This window comes from Nelusetta ayraudi, unplaced genomic scaffold (genome assembly GCF_046127955.1).
Source record: "Nelusetta ayraudi isolate G7.1 ecotype Tasmania unplaced genomic scaffold, CSIRO-AGI_Nayr_v1 ptg000011l, whole genome shotgun sequence".
In the NCBI taxonomy this organism is placed as follows: Eukaryota; Metazoa; Chordata; class Actinopteri; order Tetraodontiformes; family Monacanthidae; genus Nelusetta; species Nelusetta ayraudi.
The window spans coordinates 8,690,001-8,707,158 of record NW_027466061.1 but is presented as its reverse complement, the minus strand read 5'-3'; the positions used below and the strand labels follow the sequence as shown (position 1 = coordinate 8,707,158).

General features: G+C 50.7%; 1 protein-coding gene across 1 annotated transcript in view; it reads right to left on the bottom strand.

The window, feature by feature from the left end:
* Positions 1 to 6,643: 6,643 nt before the first annotated feature.
* The window catches only part of LOC142884706 (ephrin type-B receptor 4a-like), a 39,399-nt gene continuing 28,884 nt past the window's right edge, over positions 6,644 to 17,158 (bottom strand). Inside the window, exons 6-17 of the mRNA XM_076020545.1 lie at positions 15,745 to 16,080; positions 15,504 to 15,628; positions 14,737 to 14,902; positions 14,216 to 14,315; positions 11,192 to 11,256; positions 10,889 to 11,002; positions 10,264 to 10,511; positions 9,917 to 10,132; positions 9,609 to 9,758; positions 8,901 to 9,094; positions 8,231 to 8,389; positions 6,644 to 7,858 (exon numbers count right to left, since the gene is read on the bottom strand). Of these exons, the coding sequence (XP_075876660.1) occupies positions 7,750 to 7,858; positions 8,231 to 8,389; positions 8,901 to 9,094; positions 9,609 to 9,758; positions 9,917 to 10,132; positions 10,264 to 10,511; positions 10,889 to 11,002; positions 11,192 to 11,256; positions 14,216 to 14,315; positions 14,737 to 14,902; positions 15,504 to 15,628; positions 15,745 to 16,080 (1,982 nt within the window). The 3' untranslated portion in view covers positions 6,644 to 7,749. The remainder of the gene's footprint in view (positions 7,859 to 8,230; positions 8,390 to 8,900; positions 9,095 to 9,608; positions 9,759 to 9,916; positions 10,133 to 10,263; positions 10,512 to 10,888; positions 11,003 to 11,191; positions 11,257 to 14,215; positions 14,316 to 14,736; positions 14,903 to 15,503; positions 15,629 to 15,744; positions 16,081 to 17,158) is intronic.

The window sequence follows — 17,158 nt, the reverse complement described above, 5'->3', positions numbered from 1 at the left end:
AAAACAACACACACACACACACACACACACACACACACACACACACACACACACACACACGATAGATGTAGCTTGGGTAAGGGACCCCATACGAATCCGGGGGGCGAGCATGAACGTCACCACAACATCGAGATCGTGGCACCTGATCTGATACAATCGACGGTGAGACACGCGCCTGTGAACGTGCTGAGCTGACGCGTAAAATCAATATTATTTCACTCAGGATCACAACAACCAACATCAAGTCGCCAGATTACCGGATGCGCGCGCACACACACACACACACACACGAAGGCAACAACAAAAACCGCCACTGTTGTGACTCACTGATGTTTGAGCCGCAGGTGTTATGATTGATTAGTCCCGGATGTGATCAGACACCGCGTGAACGGGGATGGCGGTGGTGGGGGTGCATAGACGGAGTCAGACAGCGGCAGACAGCAGCAGTGTCTGGGGACGAAGCTGGCTTTGTGTGTTTCACGCTGCACGCTGAACACTGGAAACAGCCAAACAGTCACCATCGTGTTGTCTCTCCACACGGTTCATGGCACACTTGAGTTGAATACTGATTTTGTTGGCGCAAGAAAAATGATAGTGATGCAGATGACGATGATTTCTGACCGCTAGAGGGCGCCTGTAACCCATTAATAAATGTTTCCAGTGGTTTTTCCTTGGGATTTCCCCCTCTGTTTTTCTGGGGGGTAAATTGTGTATTTGGAGGGGGCGACGGCCTCTGCTGTTGTTTATACACAGTATTAAATTAGAGACATGCACAGGGGTTTGGTTACGGATACTCATATTTTCGGGTAATCTGACTACATCCAATACTGCACACTTTTTGTAAACCTCCTTGTATTGCGTCCAGATGCGGCGCCCAAATCATAACCATATGGCTGCTCTTGAAATTTTTGCGTGGGCTTCGGCAAAGGGAGGGAGCGGCGGCACAAGGAGTCAGTAAGACGCTGCCCTGCGCGCACACACACACACACACACACACACACACACGCTCACGCGCGCACACACATCCACACGTATACAATATGCAGATTGTCACATGTGATCACACAAAACTCACTTTGTTCTGCGGGTCACTCCTAAACGTGAGTGGCCATGTTTTTACAGCATAATGAACAGATGCTAGGGATGTCATTGGTCCAAGTCGTGCTGGAAATCAGTGTAGGTCCTGGAGGCCGTGTCCGTCTGTGTGCTGTGTGCGTGCGTGTGCGTGCGTGTGTGTGTGTGTGTGTGTGTGTGTCAGTGAAGTAGGGCATCCATGCAGCCAAAAGAGCAGATTTGGACCAGACTTCACTTTACAAAGCCAAATGTGTTCTTGATGTTGGACTGAATTAGATGATAAATGTTCTTTCAAAGAGCAAAGTCAGTGTGTGCAGTGAGCCTTCATGAAAAAAGCATGAATAGCCACAAAACAAGGGAAATATTTGCTGTCATCGCACAGCGACCAGACAAAGCAGTCGGTGTTGCCGCAGTGCTGAAAGCGCCCCTCCGACATTTCTGTCTCTCTGCAGGCATTTTTCCGATCGAATCAACCTTTAGCACGAGCTGGAGGTTCAGGGGCAAGGCTGCATTTCACACTTTGTTTGTGTTAGCGGACGTCTGCTGGACACGCATTCTTTGGGCCGAGGATGGAAGGATTTATCTTGTTTGGGTTCAGAGGTGTGGAGGAGCCAGGAGCAAGGAGGTGAGGCCTGTGTGAGAGGTTAAGTGCAACAACCCCTGGAGTCAAAGCGTCAATCTGAGTTCAATAAGTGCAGTTCAAAAAGGGAGCGGAGCACGCTGCTGATCTGAAACATCTTATCCTGGACCATGTTTCTCCAAGCTCAGACACAGTCCGGTTGCCCAAACCCTCCACTTCCCCTGAGCAATTTGATATTTTCACCCCACTCTTTTTTAATCCCCGTCCTCCCCCTCCTTTACAAAACAGTGGTCCTCAGAGCATGTGGATTGAGTTTCAGAATATGTAGGGGAGGGGGAGGGGGGGGTGAGGGGCAAGATGCGGCGAAGGTCACACTCCTCTCATTTCCTCACAGGAGGCGACAAGAACATCTTAGCGGAGTGGAAAACAATGGACGTCCGTCTGGTTAGGGGGACCGAGCTGACGGCCGCTGTTGTGCGCGCTGAAAGCTGAGACGGAGCAGGAACCTGCTGCAGGAGGACGACGGGGGGCTGGCAGCTCGTCCTGGAGGTGTTTGTGCTCACGTTCGCATTACCTCAACCCTGGTAACACCCCAGGCAAACACTCAGCCCCGTTCTTTTGAAGTGCGGGTGAGGGCGGAGTCGGTGCCACGGTGCAGTTCGGAGTCATAAAATATACAGAGAAAACTGTTTGGGGTTTATGAGGGAAGCTTCATTATTGTTATCAGCAAACAATTGTGCGGAGGAGCAGGCGGCGTGTGGATTTGCAGAATAAGCCATGGCTGTTTTTAATTAGCAATTTTGGTAATTTAGAGTAGATTGGATCACACCAAAATAAATGAATCCTGAAGGTAGCAGCCTGGAAGCAGATAATAAAACAACACTTGACTACTAAACAACAGTAGTGACACTGAGGAGACAGCAGGGGCTCCCTAATCTGCAGGTTTATATTGATTAGATGGATTAAATCCATGATGAAGACGACGCAGCTAATTCTGCACCCAACTGTACGGCGGCGCCAATGTGTAATCACATTCCGCCAAAGTTATTTGACCAGGTGGGTCAGCTAAGACCAAGCTCCTATTCACAGCGACGGTCTGGCACGAGCTCCTGCAGAGTCAACAGATATGGCGTCTAGCAGCGGGGGAGCAGCAACTTTCCAGCGATCAGATCTAATAGGCGACAGAGTGGTGGCGTTCCGCCGAGCCGAGTGCCACACAGCCTTCAGTCCAATCACACTGCTTACACAGGTGGGGGAAAAAAATCTTTGGCCGGCCGCTCAGGAGCTCTGCTCTGAAATTTCGGGCCATTTTCGATCAAATTGTCTGCGAGTCATCTACAGGAAGGAAACCTGGCCGGGGGAGCGGGGAGAGAGCGGCGCAGGAAGGCAATCTCAAACTTTTCCGTCTCCTGCTGCCGAACAGAATCAAAAGCAACGCGGCAGATCCAGAAAGAGAAGAGACTGAGAGGGGCCACGCTGATTTAGTTTGACTTGTTTAAAGTGCATCCTGCCAATTTGGCACTGTTGGCTTTTCACAGGAGGAGTGGGGGCGCTCCAGTCAAACTAGTTTGTTCGTCAACTGACCCGTCCAAACAGGCGAGTGGCTGTCAGGAGATCAGAGTCCAGGATGGGGGAAAGGCTGTAAGGATGAAGAGAAATCTTTATAGGGGCCAGCTCAATGAAATAGGCTGATCAAGATCAATCAGTGGGCTGTTCAGGAAGACTTTCACACACCTTTCCCAGCGTTGCTGAGATTTTAGTTGTGAAATTGTGCTCGTCTTGCTTGCCAAGCTCCGGTCAGAAGCATTTTTGGCTGAGGCAACAAAAATCAATCAATTAAGTTGTGGGGCACATGGGAAGCCCCTGCTGCAAGCTAACCTAACATTTACTTGAGTTTATTCATCTGTTTTGAAAGACTAACAGGACTTAGCTTCAGTTCAGCTTAAATATGTTCACTGCCATTTTCTATACTGTCAGTCCTGTCTGTTGTTCATTTCTCTTCACATTTTATGGGCCTCAAAAGCCACAAAAGACAAAGGGATAAGACAGGATGTGAGTGTGAGCCTAGCTGGCACTGAGGGGTCAGAGTGGACACTTCAGCAGGGGCAGTTAATCAGAACTGCAAGGTTTTTGCTCACTCAGACAGGAACTAGGAACGAGAGGAACAAAGAACGGCTTTTCTCCACGGAGGTATCGTCACTTTGTCAACTAGCTTTGCCAAGAGTTTGGTTGCCTGCTGCCCAGTGCTCAGTGTCGCCCCTCTGAGGTCACACTTTTCATTAAGGTCTGTTGGATCATCTTTCACTCTATGGGTCTTATCTATTTTTTATAGACTTTTCATTTCTAGAATTTGTCGACAGGCTTCAATGAAAAAAGATCTGGTGGATTTGTGTGAAAAATCCTGTCTGTCTTGACAGGTTTGGCAACAAAAGCGCAGAAGAGAGAAGAGAGAAAAAAGGGGCAAGAATCTTGAAAGGTGGAGGCTCTCTGCCTCTGCTTCTACACACTCGTTTGGAAAAGAAAAACATGTCAGAGGGAGCTTCCTTAAACTCTGACACGTATGGGGGAGGGAGGCTTCGGCTGCTGTTATCTGACAAGAACTGGCGCTCTGACACTCTCAGCCTGTTAAAAAAACAACACCATAATGCCTTTGGTGGTTCTAGGAGGAATGTCTAATAAAAGAGCCTTCAGACTTACAGCGTCACATTGTGGGGTGTTTCTAGAGCTCTCACATTATAAGCTGATCTTTTTTCCCCTCGGCTGTTAAAATACTCGGCTGTAAATAATACACCATTATTTGCTTCTGCCAGCTGATTGCGTTAAGCCCTCCCTCCCTCCCTCCTTCAGTAAATCACAAGTTGACCTTTAATGATGCACGTGTGACCTGTGATCACACCTTGATGCTCTCCGGCAGACAGGGTTAAAACTGTTGTGGGGTTTTTTTTATGCCCCCCTCTGCCTGCATGCAACCCTGCTCTCCCCACCCCCACCCTGCCTGCAGCCCTCACAGGTACCTGTCGCACGGGTTAACCCCTGCACCTCCCACCCCGCCGCAGCTGCCATCCATTCTCTCTCTCTCTCTCTCTCTCACACACACACACACACACACACACACACACACACACTCGAATGCACACAGGAATGCAAGGGGAATGACACAATCTGCCAAATGCTAAAACCCTGTGCGCCTGCTCAACGGCGGCCCTGATGAATGGCCATTCAGGTCGCACAGACAAAGCTGCTGGCTTGATGTGTACTATGCACCCGGGTCAGGGGTCACGCAAAAGCACTGACAGAAGTAGAAAGCGGGGCCGAATGCCGGGCTCTCACGGAGCCATTGGGGTGCCGAGAATGGCGGCGGCGTTTGGAGGCAAAATAAAACAGTTGCTCGTCCTTATTTATCTCCACCAGACCAGGTTCATAGTCTGGTGGTTTGGTGGTGGGGCGAAGCAAGAGGAATGAGGCAGTAAGGTGGAGATAATCAGAGCACATTAATCAATGCCCCTGAACACTTTGCTTCTCCAAGCTCTGCCAGCGCCGCCTTGTTACGGTGGCTTCGGCAGACAGGAGCAGCAGGAGGAAAAACTGAAAAGTGCGCGAGGAGGGAGTTTAAGCTTACGCGGTGCCATAAGCTGCTCTCAGCCCGAGGCGCCGGGGAAGAAAAGAACATCTCGCCATGATTAAAAGGGCCGAGGACCAGGAAGGGAAACATATAGGAGAGGACAAGCTCGGAGCCCTCAAGGGTAAAGGCTCTCTGGAGAGACAGAAGGCTGGAGGAAAGCAAAGTAGGGGAAAGCAGGGGGAGTGAGAGTCTATTCTCACTCAGCCAGTCTCCTGTTTCTCATTATTTAAAAAAAAAAAGAACGGCGCGGCAGAATAGATGAGAGGAATATTGGCAACGAGAGCCACAGAGAGGACAGAAATACATACCCCATTAGACATTGTACTCGCACATTTTTTTGTTGTGAACGCAGACTTCCAGCAGCATATTATCTCATCAAAGGGAGAAAAAGAACACCCAGACATTGTATTCAATGAAATAAAAGCCTGGATCAAAGGTCCAGGCGCGTCCGAGAGAAAATCTAAATCAAAATCCAAAGAAAGAGAGAGAAGAGCAGTTTGTTTATCTGAAGGGTGAGCTGCCAATTTATTTATTTGGAATTTGGGGCAGATGCCACTCAGGTCACTGGGACAGAGCACTGTGTTATTGGAGCGGCGACGGGTCCATTTTGTGCATGTTTAGGTATATTGGAAATTCAATGAAGTCTGTAGTCTTCCATCAATGTATAATTAGCTTCCGTGCGTCGCATGAAAGGAGGAGGACTGGGCTGTTTTGTTTGTGCGGAGCAAAGTGAGGAAGCTACTCGAAGCACAATTAATTCCTCTTTTATAATTATGACTGTCCTGAAAAGCCTCTTATCAACTCGTTATTTCAAAGTTTATTTTTGAGGGATCTGACGGCCATGGCACAAAACCCCCTCCGAGAAATCTCACTTTAATTAAAGTCTGGCAGAGAAGAGAGATTTTGCACAGTGTTGCAAATATTTCAACCGTATATGGAAGTTGTCAGATGGTGGCAGTAAGTACGTTAGACTGCAGTGAGGCAGGACAACTAGAGTTTTAAATGCATGCACGTGATGAGATGATGCTGTTATATAGATCAAATTAAAGTGAATGAGAAAAATATAGAAAGGAGACATTTGAAAAACATGGGAGAGGGAGTTTGTGTGTGTGTGTGTGTGTGAGAGAGAGTGTGTGTGTTCTACAAACCAAACAGCAGCTTAACTGTGCTGTTAGCATTCCACCCTGAAACCAACGGATACGTGTGTTTTCTATGCAAATGTTGGGGATGTTGGGAGAGTTTTGTGTGCAGCCTTGAGACCAGACAATGTGCTGACTTTGCAACCTGCATTCTTCTTGAAGAAAGGATAATAAAACACCAAATTCCAAAATGCTATTTGCAGAAAAAAAGAAAGAAAGACAAGAGCACCCGGGAGATATTTCAGATTTATAAAAAATGGCATTTAAGTCCACAAAGACAGTCGAATGGCACTGGAAGATGGAGAATACAGGATTAGTGAATCCAAATCAGTCATTGGATATTTAAAAACAAAACAAAATAAACAAATCAAAAACAAACAAACAAAAAAAATGACTCAGGACCAGAGAACGTCCTCTGCAATTCTCGCCAAAGAAGACGGATTCGACAGTGTTGCGTTGTCTCTCGGTCCATTTGGTCTTCGTTCAGTCTGAAGATAATAAAACGGAGCTGCCAGCAGAAACACAGGCAGAAGGAACGGCCGGTCACACGCCAAGAGAAGCAACAAGGCCTCACTGGTCTTCCAGCACAAATGACGACAGTGCCAATATGTGTCCGAGTGTCTCTCGTCCTCCCGCCGAGCTGAGGCGGCGCTGCTGAAGGAGCAGAGCCAGAACCAGAAAATGAGAGATGAGAGAAACTACTCTGAGGTCCGGCAGATTGCTCTCTGCAGTCCGACCTCCACACCGACACCTGAGCAAAGAGGAGGCAACGCTCAAATCTGACGGCCGGAAATGTTTTTTTTTCTGTTTTTTTTGGTCCCAGGGCGCAAATTGTGTGTTTGATGCAACGCAGTCGGGGTGAAATCAGTCCTGCAGTCATGATGACACCACAGCGTGGAAAGTGAAATCCTCCATCAGCGCTGGCATCTCTTCTTCTTTGGCGAGGCGGCTCCTCTCATTGTGACGGCGTCGCTGTCGGCTGCCAGATATGTTGGAGTGACACGGCGGTACAGAAACTTCTGTCATTTTCTCGAGTCGACACATTTAGCAGTTCTCCCCTATGGGCGGACATAAAATGCTGTCCATAAGCTGTAAAAATGAGTGTGTACAATGTCAAACACGGTCTCTCCGTGACTCCCGTCTCACCGGCTGGAAGGTCAGTCGTTGTCTTTTATGCAGTTCTTTAAAAATGCTCTGATCGTTCATAAACCACCACTTCTCCTGTCCCAGAGTCCACGTCCAAAGTGCGTTACAGGTGACGATCCGGTGAGCTCTCACTACAGGGCTGCACTCGCGTGCTGGTATTAAGCACCCAAGTGAGGAGAGCAGGTGAACTAGAAGGTCACGGTGGCCGTGCCCTTGTTCCTGATGGGCATCGTCTGGATGCTGGAAAGGATTTTCCTTTGATGCCCGGCCAAGGTCACGCCCATGTGCAGCAGATCCCTAAAAAACAGACCAAAAGAAATTAGGAGGTGAGACAGGAACAATGGATGGAGAAAAAGTAAAATAAAAGTATTTTGTGCAAGAGCAACTCAAGTCTGGTAGCAGCAGCAGCAAGCAGGTGAAAATGCAGTTTGCGCTCCAAACAGTCCAAATTCCACAATAACAACTTCACACCTTCATCACACATTGAGTGCCTTCATTGGGTTTGATGGGTATTCTCCAGTAAAAATAAGTCATGAAATACATTTTGGCCTTGCCACAACTGAAAGCTCGCCCTCGCAGCAAAAACAAACAAACAAAAAACTGCAAAACAAAGAGTGGAGTTTGGCTCTGGGAGAGGAAAGTATCAGAGCAGAGGAAAAGCGGACTGACTGTGTGCTGATCTGGGCCAGCTGGTCCACGGTGTTGATGCCGGCCTGCAGGAAGCTGTCCTCGTAGCGCTCCATCTTGATGGCCCTCAGCCACTCACCCACCGAAGCGCAGGAGGAGAGGGATTGTGGTGCACGCTGGTCCAGCAGGGGGTAGGACGGCCTGGGGTGGGTGGGGTGGGGGGGTTGCAGAGAGACAAAGGAAGGACTGAGAAACAGCGTGATCGAGACAGCAGCAGCGGCAGCGAGAAGCTTCTGCAGAAACGTCCTGCAGCAACATTCCAGGTTTCATTTGAGGTCGAAATCTGAGGCCGGCTGAGTGACGGCGGCAAACAATGAGTCTTGTCAGGTTGAGGCGGAGCGCCCTCGTCTGTATGCGGCCAGCTGACAGGCAGAATTTTGAGGGAGGGAAATGGGATCAGCGAGAAGCTGACAGGTCACAGCGGGACGTTCAGTGGGTACATAAGAGCGGCCGGTGGGGGGCTCATTCCCGTCCTCGGATGGCTCGAATTCCAAACGCTCACGAAAAGACTTTATTAAACGCGACAGGCAGACTCCGACATTCCCGAGCTGAGCCTTCCTCTTCCCTCCCGAGGCCTCACCGGGGCCAGGTTCTTACCCGCCACTCAAAATGTCACAAATGGTGGCGACGGCGGCAGCGGCGGCGCTCTCACCCTGCTCCTTCTTGAGCCACAATTTTCAGAGACGCTGGGTTGCGGATCAGCTTGTCCAGGGCGCTGACGAGGTCGGCGAAGCGAGGGCGAGCCGAGCGATCCTTCTGCCAGCAGTCCAGCATCAGCTGGTGCAGGTGGGTGGGGCAGTCGGGGGGCGGCGGCAGCCGGTAGTCCTGCTCGATGGCGTTGATCACCTGATCAGAGGGAAGATGATTAAAGTCGGGGGGGTTGCAAGCTGATATTCTATTTTTTTTCAATTAATGAAATTGTCATGACACCGGTCATTAGCGTTCACATTTCAACGTGGGAGAGTGAGAAATGTCATTTCCATTCCTTGCTGGTACGTGTGGAGAAACTGACAAATGAAACTGAGCTGAACTGATGAGGAAAGGCCTCTTCTTTAAAGGGACATTTCACCCATTCTGTACTCATCCCACTGCCAGCGGCGGCTCTGGAGACATTTTCTAATTCAGACAACGTCTCTGGAGTTTCACACTGGGCTCTTCTGATGTCCCACCAGGCACCTGATCTTGTGTGTGTGCCCACATGAGGCCGTCACTGGCCGGTCGGCTCCAATGGATTATCTCGTTGAAGAAATACAGCGTAACTCAGTCGCTAGGTCTCCCAGACACCCGGATGACATCATGCGAGCAGAATGCAGAAGCAGCCTCTGGGAAACGTCGCCTGATTGTCAATGCACAGACTCACATCCTGGTTGCTCATGTCCCAGTACGGCCTCTCTCCGAAAGACATGACCTCCCACATGACGATGCCGTAGCTCCACACGTCTGAGGCCGACGTGAACTTCCTGAAGGCGATGGCCTCGGGCGCCGTCCAGCGGATCGGGATCTTCCCTCCCTGCCGAGGTAAAGAGTGAGACGCGGAGGAGGGTGACACGGGGCTACGACCGGGGCGGACGGTGAGTTTTATTTTCCAACGTGAGGAAAAAAAAAGGAAATGGAATCAAACGATGAGAGCGTCTGTGATCGCTGCGGCGAGCGGGAGCGTCGACTCACCAGGGAGCTGGTGTAGGTCGGATCAGAGGAGTTCTCCTGCAGGAAGCGGGACAAACCAAAGTCGGACACCTTGCACACCAGGTTGCTGTTGATCAGGATGTTGCGGGCGGCCAGGTCCCGGTGGACGTAGCTCATCTCTGCCAAGTACTTCATGCCAGAGGCGATGCCGCGCAGCATGCCCACCAGCTGGATGGGCGTGAACTGGCTGTCATTCAGCTGCGAGGGGGAGAGGAGGAGGAGAGAGAGGGAGAAGAGCGGATGAAGAGCCGGAGAGGCGACGGCGTGTTCCGAGGAGGAGGAGGAGGAGGAGGAGGAGGAAGAGTGCCGACCGTCGCCCGCACACTCACCCGCAGGAAAGAGTCCAGCGCTCCGTTCTCCATGAACTCGGTGAGGATCATCACCGGGCAGCTGGCTGTGATGATGCCCTCCAGGTGGATGATGTTGGGGTGCTGGAACTGGCCCATGATGGACGCCTCGGACAGGAAGTCCCGCCTCTGCTTGTCGGTGTAGCCCCCTTTCAACGTCTTGATGGCCACGTAGTTTTCCTTTTTGCCCGGGATCTTCAGCCGTCCACGACACACTTCGCCGAACTCTCCTGTGGCGTTTGAAACGTGCACACGCGCAACATGCATGAAGGATCTAAACGTTCAGCGTGAGCCTCCGCTGGAAGCGAGCGGCGCCCTTTTGTTCCAATAAACGCTGCAGACTTGTTTGGCGAATAATTGCTTCATTAATGCGGCAGGATTGAATTTGCTGCGATAAAGAGGAACGCACACGATGCTTTTAAATGTCACAGAAACAATTTGACTGGGTGGGAGCCGCGTTCGCTCTCTCGTAATGATGTTTGGCGAGAGGACAAATCAGGGAGAAAAAAAAGCATGCGAGTCGCGACGATAGGCGGAACGTGAAGTGGACCACTTTTCTCCTCCGCACATTGTGTTACCACGGGAGAATTGAAAAAGAGGGGCTTACCAGCACCGATAACCTCCTCGATCTTGACAAAGGAAACATCAATTTCCTTTGCGAATTCTCGCACCGCCTCGTTTGGGTCCTCATAGGTGAAGGGGTCGATATAAACCTTGACCCCTGAGGACCAGAGACAAACGGAGTCGTGGGAAAGGAAAAGCAGCAGCGTTAGAGATCTACCAGCAAAACACACACCTTCCAAGAGAGAAAAAATAAAAAAATACTTGGTTGACTCAAATGAGTCGTAAATCTACGTAGGTTTCGAGCGTGTGTGTTCTTGATATGTGTGTGTGTGTGTGTGTGCGCTACCTTGGCCAACGAGGTACTGATTGGTCTTGTCACCCAGTTCCGGGTCCTTGACTCGGCTGTGTCGGCTGCAAGCGGACAACAAATCGAGCATAAGTGATGTGCGATTACGACGGCGGCGTCCTTATCTGAAGAATTCTTGCTGCTTAGGACTCTGTAGGTGCAGTCAAGTGTTCCAAACAGTTTATAACACCAGTGTGATGCAAATCAGTGGTCCGAGGCCGCGGCTGCTACGGGTGCCAGCAACAAAAACGTCTCCCTGAGTGAAAACAGGAACTCGGAGGAGGCATAAAAGTGTCCTGTGGGAGGCGAGCAGGCGCAGGAAAATATGATAATTTATTGATCCCGCTGGGGATTCCTCCCGACACTCTGGATGACCTCATGTAGCCAGAGGTCTGAGGTCAGACGAGCAACAGACCGACACCCTCTGGCCGACACACATCCAGTGTCTTGGAGGACAAAAGGCAACGGAGTCATTCATCTCAACACAAAAAAACCTGTTGGGGAGGAGGCCGACTCCCATCCAGAGGCGGAGGCTTATTTGCTGGGGATGTAACGGCAGTGTCGATTTCACGGCATCCCGGTGACAAAATTGCCCCGATGTCTCCGCGCACGTGACGGTTTTTAAATTACAGGGCTTTGGGGGGGGGGGGGAAGGAGTGTTTGTTTTTTTCCCCAGTGAAGCAGAGCAGAGGGAGGTGAAGACTTGCTGTCAGACCTTGTGTGCCCTGGGAAGGTTTAAATCGCACTCCAAAGCGTCATAAAGAAGTTTTAAGGCCTGAGCAGGGCGGCGCTTTAAAGGCTTATTACGCAATAGTGCCAATGGAAACTGTTTTTTCCTTTATTATTATTATATCAAGTTGACACATTTATCAGCAAAGCAGCGGCTCACAACTTCCCAGCGCAGGAGGTCTTCCTATTGTAGCCTCTGAAATCTCTGATCCCAGGTCACCAGTTGTTTGCCTTTCCCACAGAGGGAACAAACCTGCCAGAACCTAAAAGAAGCACCGGCAGGCTTCTCAGAGTGAGTTGAGGCCAGCGGAGAAAACTGGTACAACATCACCCAGTGGTCACTCTGAGTGGATCCGAAACTGCCGCTTGTAAGCTTCTTCCCCTTCTAATCACAGACTAATACTCTCTATATGGACAGCTGCACACTGTTAAACATTCAAGTCTATTTAAATGTTTAATAATAATTCAATGTTCAACTATACAACATTTATTTATATATGTTTATATTCATATGTCGTATAGTTATGTGTGTCTTTCTATATTTCTATATTTGAAGTATTCATTTTTTTTTTTATCTATTATGAGAGCTCTGTATGTATTTGGTTGTTCACCCTGCAACTCACTCTGACTGCTTCAATCTCTGTCTCTCTCTGTACATTTTTTTTTGTATTTCCTATTCCCCCTCACTGGTCAAAACAGACGAGCGGCCTGTGGATTCCAGATCTGGGGGTAGATCCTCAAAGAAGGGCGCGCAGCGCTAAAATGCGGTGCATTTTGCGGCGGGATTGCGGCCGCAATTTGGCCGCAAAACAGAAACTGCGCCTGGTTTTGGCCGGCTGTGTTTGCGTCTGTCAAACTGCGTGCGGACACGAGCGCAAACTCTTTCTGGATCTGCCGCTGTTTGAATGAGGCATATTTGCATAGAAGGGGGGTTCATTTTGCACGTAATGACTCATTTAAATACATTCAAATCAGTCTGGCGCAACCCTGCCGCTACCTGCGCCTCGGCGCATTTTGCGTCGATTTTCACGTTTGCGTCCTCTCTGTGGATCGGAATCACCGTTTTTGGCGCTGTTTACACGGATTTTCTGGCGCAAAAGCCACGCAATCGCTTTGTGGATCTGGCCCCTGGTTTCTTCCTACAGGGAGTTTTTCCTGACCACTGTTGCTCCTCGCTCACCAGCTTCACTTGGTTTTCTCCAGAGTGTGTAAAGCGCTGCGAGACGCCTTTGGTTGCGACTCAGCGCTGCCCAAAATAGAAGTTGATCGGTTGATTGATAACACTCAAAGTCTGACTGCTGTTAAATGAGTGGCGACTCCACCGTCCTCCAGTTGTGTGTGTGTGTGTTTGTCGGAGGCGTGACTGGGTTGTGAAACCCTGATACCGTCGCTGCCCGGCTGTTTTCCACGGCCGACCACTCCAACGCTGGGGCCGGCCTCTGCGGTCGTGCTCTTTGACACGAGCGGCTCCAGTTCTAATTCTGCTTGGCAGCGTCACACTGTACGAGCCCCTGTGGCTACTGGATCCCTGCCTTCCTCCATTTTTCTCCCTTTCCCACTTCATGCGCCCAAAATAGCAATAATGCACCACCATGGGGTTTAGTGGCAGATCTGGGCCTCAGCCACTGCTTGGTGTGCAACGTGTGTGTGTGTGTGCGTGTGTGTCACAAGGTCACCGCTATTGTTCTCCTGTCCTGTGGAAACAGGGTTGGGACGCCTGCATCCTGTCTCTCCCTGCCCTCTACCTCCATCCACATCCACTCTCTCGATCAGTCTCACACACACACACACACACACACACACACACACACACACACACACACACACACACACACACACACACACACACACACACACACACACACACACACACACCTCCTTTTCTCCCTCTGATGACATCCAACCGTATTTATTCAAACAATGGTGCCCAAGGAAAAGGCACTAATGAGCAGGATAACTTTTAGCTGTGTAAGCAGCGCCATCGCCGGTGTTCCCTTTTGTGTCTGAGGCGCCGCCGCCGCAAACCGTGCAGAGAAAGTGTCGCGGGCATCAGAGTGCAACTCCGCCGTCGATAAGATACGATTTGTGTAAACAAAAGAACAAAGCGGGAGTAAAACTGTAAAATCGGGGTCACTCCTGCTCCCAGCTTTTTCGTTTTTTTTTTCCTTTTCTTTTTCTCTTATCCCGCCTCCCTCCCAAACCTTTCCCTTTCCTGTTATGCCGTCAGCTTCTCCTGCCTTCCAGATCTATCGTCTTCTCCACCCGTCCCTTCCCTCCCACCGCCGCTGTTCTCACCGTATGCAGTAGGCGGCCACGAAGATGAACGTGACGAGCAGCAGCATCCCGACAGCGATAAGGACGCCGGGGAGCAAGAACTGGGAGGCAGAGTCTTGTCCTGGGAGAGCAGACCAAACAAGAAGGAGACACAGCGGGGTGGGGTGGAGTGGGGTGGGGGGGGGGTGAGGAAGAGACTGTGAGAGCCGAGTCGATTGCAGGGATCACACCGAGGGAGGATGGTGCACAATGCCGAGGACAAGCAAAGAGACAGCATGAAAGACTTTTTTTTTTCCTTGAACATTTTAAAGTTCTCAACACAAGGACGCTCACTTCATGCCAAGGACGCAGCCAATAAATTCATAAAAAACAAAAGAGAGATTCCTATGCAGCGGCTGCTGCCGTGAAAAAGAACCTGAAACACTTTGGTGCTATAAAACAAAGAGAATGTGAGAAAAAAGAAAAGTCACACTTGAGTGAGTGTGTGAGTGAGTGTGAGTGTGAAGCAGCCGCCGCTGCCACCTCCTCTTCCTCCTCCTTACCGTCGGGGAGCGTACGGAAGAGGGCGGGGGTGCTGAAGCTGCCGTAGCCGGCCTCCGTGTGCGCCCGCACCTGCACCTCGTACTGCGTGGCCCTGCGCAGGTCGCTGAGCACGGCCTGGTTCCTGCTGCTCTCTGTGTAGTGGCACTGGTCCTCGCTGCGCTGCTCCTGCGCCACCGTGGAAACACGCGTTAGCAGCGCAGCCGTTTGCCGACACGTTTCAAACAGAGGCAAGTCAAAACAGAACGACGGCGACAGCAGTGAAGACCTTTTTGACAACCTACAATATGAATTCCATACAACAATGTTTCCTAACAATAATGTGCGTCTCTAGCCTGTTGATGAAGTGATGACTGATCGATGCTCTACTTGACAGAAAATCCAGCTGAAACACACAGTTCTCAGCCTGTTGTGATGTCACAAAGGGCACATACAGCATATAGACGAGGACCCCCCTCTCAGCCAGGTGCTGTTTCCGCCCTCTGAGACCACCTTCTTTTTGACCCCCCCTTTTACAGGTACAGGTCTTAGCAGGAAGCTAAAAGTGAGTGTTTTCTTGCAGGAGGCTGTAAACAGCAGGCTAATACATGCTCTATTCTAGAGGGTTTTTGGGATTACTAATCAAGTGAGGCTGCTGGCCTACCACAGCCCGGGGATGAAAAAGTAAACATCAGAGAAGTATGACCATGCAGGACCTTTAATCACCAGACCAGAACACTGCCTGACATTTAAGGCAGACAGCTGAGAAGTGCCGCCCGCCGGCTCTCACCTTCTCACAGTAGCGTATCTGGTACTGCAGGATGTTGTAGTGCGCCTGAGCTGGGACCGACCAGTACAGAGTCAGGCTGCTCTCCGTGGAGTCACTCTTCCGAATCACCGACACCAGCGACGGCACTGTGAGGGGGGGCAGCAGGATTTTAACTACCGCTGGAGTCTTCGATTTTTACCTTGAAGGCAATTTGACAGCCATCTATTGGTTTCCCCCCCCCCGTCTCTCCTTCCCCTCTTACCATCATGGGTGGTGGTGATGTTGACGCTCTTGCTGGCGGGCTCCTTGCCGCTGAGCTGCGACACCCCGTTGAGGGCCTGGATGGTGAAGACGTAGGTGGTGTGAGGCAGCAGCCCCCACACCTCCAGCCGCCGGTCCAGCAGGCCGTGCTGCGCCGGCCGGTAGCTCACGCTGTCTCCGCAGGGCAGGCACGGGCCCTTGGGCACGCGGCACGCCGAGCACCTGACCGAGTAGCTCAGGTCGGTCCTGCCGCCGCTGTCCAGCGGCTCGTTCCACTCCAGGCTGAGGGTGCTGTCGTTCATCTGGGTGACGATGCTGCGCGGGGCGGAGGGGGGTCCTGCGGCCATGCGGAAATACTCAGGTTATTCCCATTGGCCAACATTATGTTGTCTAATGCTTTCAAGACTAGCTGCTGGTAAGGTACATTGATATCACTCAAGTGATACCAGAGTGGCATCAATGTGGTGAAACTAAAACCTCGCCACTCTGAATATGATCATTTGTCTGTGTCTCACCTTCGCTGTTCACAAAGCTTTTGCTGACACCATGGGTGTCTGACAATAAGTGGATACAAGACTGGCAATATAGAGGTGCAGCGAATTCTTCCAGTGGCCACTCGAGGAACTGCAGCCAAAAACCCCAGGTGGCCCCAAAAGCATATTTTTCCCCATAGGCCACAGTACAAAAGAAACGGGTGTAAAACAGCTCACAGGATGCATCTGACCAGCTCATAATGATAGGGCCAGAATATACCCAGAAGAGTTGTTGCTGCTGTGTCTTGGCTCGTTCTGATTGGCTGATGGTGCATCACGTGAGTTACAGAGGCATGATGGGAAGTGACACTACAGCGCACGCTCTCTGGGCCGCATCAACTCCACTGAAACGAATGGGCCACCATACTGGATCCCAGCGGCGGCTTGGATGATTAGGAGAGATGAGGAAGTGGTACACGACGAAGCTGATCCTTGTGTCACGGTGCTGGGCCTCCGCTCGGTGCAGTGACTTCCTCTAGTCCCTCATCCTATTGAGAAGTTGCCACGCAACTGAAGAGCGAGCGGCCGGAGTATTTATTTATTTATTTATTTTTAATAATTTTTACGACCGAGCTGAAGGTAAAAGTGGAATCTTTTATCTGGAGAGAGAGAGAGAGAGTGTCAGACTGTCCACCTTTCCTTTAGTCAGCCTCTCATCTGCCTGGACCGCACAGCCGAGCGTCCCTCCGTCCAACCAGCCCCCGGAAGTCGACCTCTTTCTGCATGTATCAGATTGATTCAGCAGGGCCGATTGTAAAAGCATCCTCGTGCGACTTTATCAGCAGACGGCCAAGCCCAGACATGTGCGACATTACCGGGGCAAAAACCCTCATTGAAATATTTCAACACAAGTGTTGCAGCTTCGCCGTGACGCAACAGCAG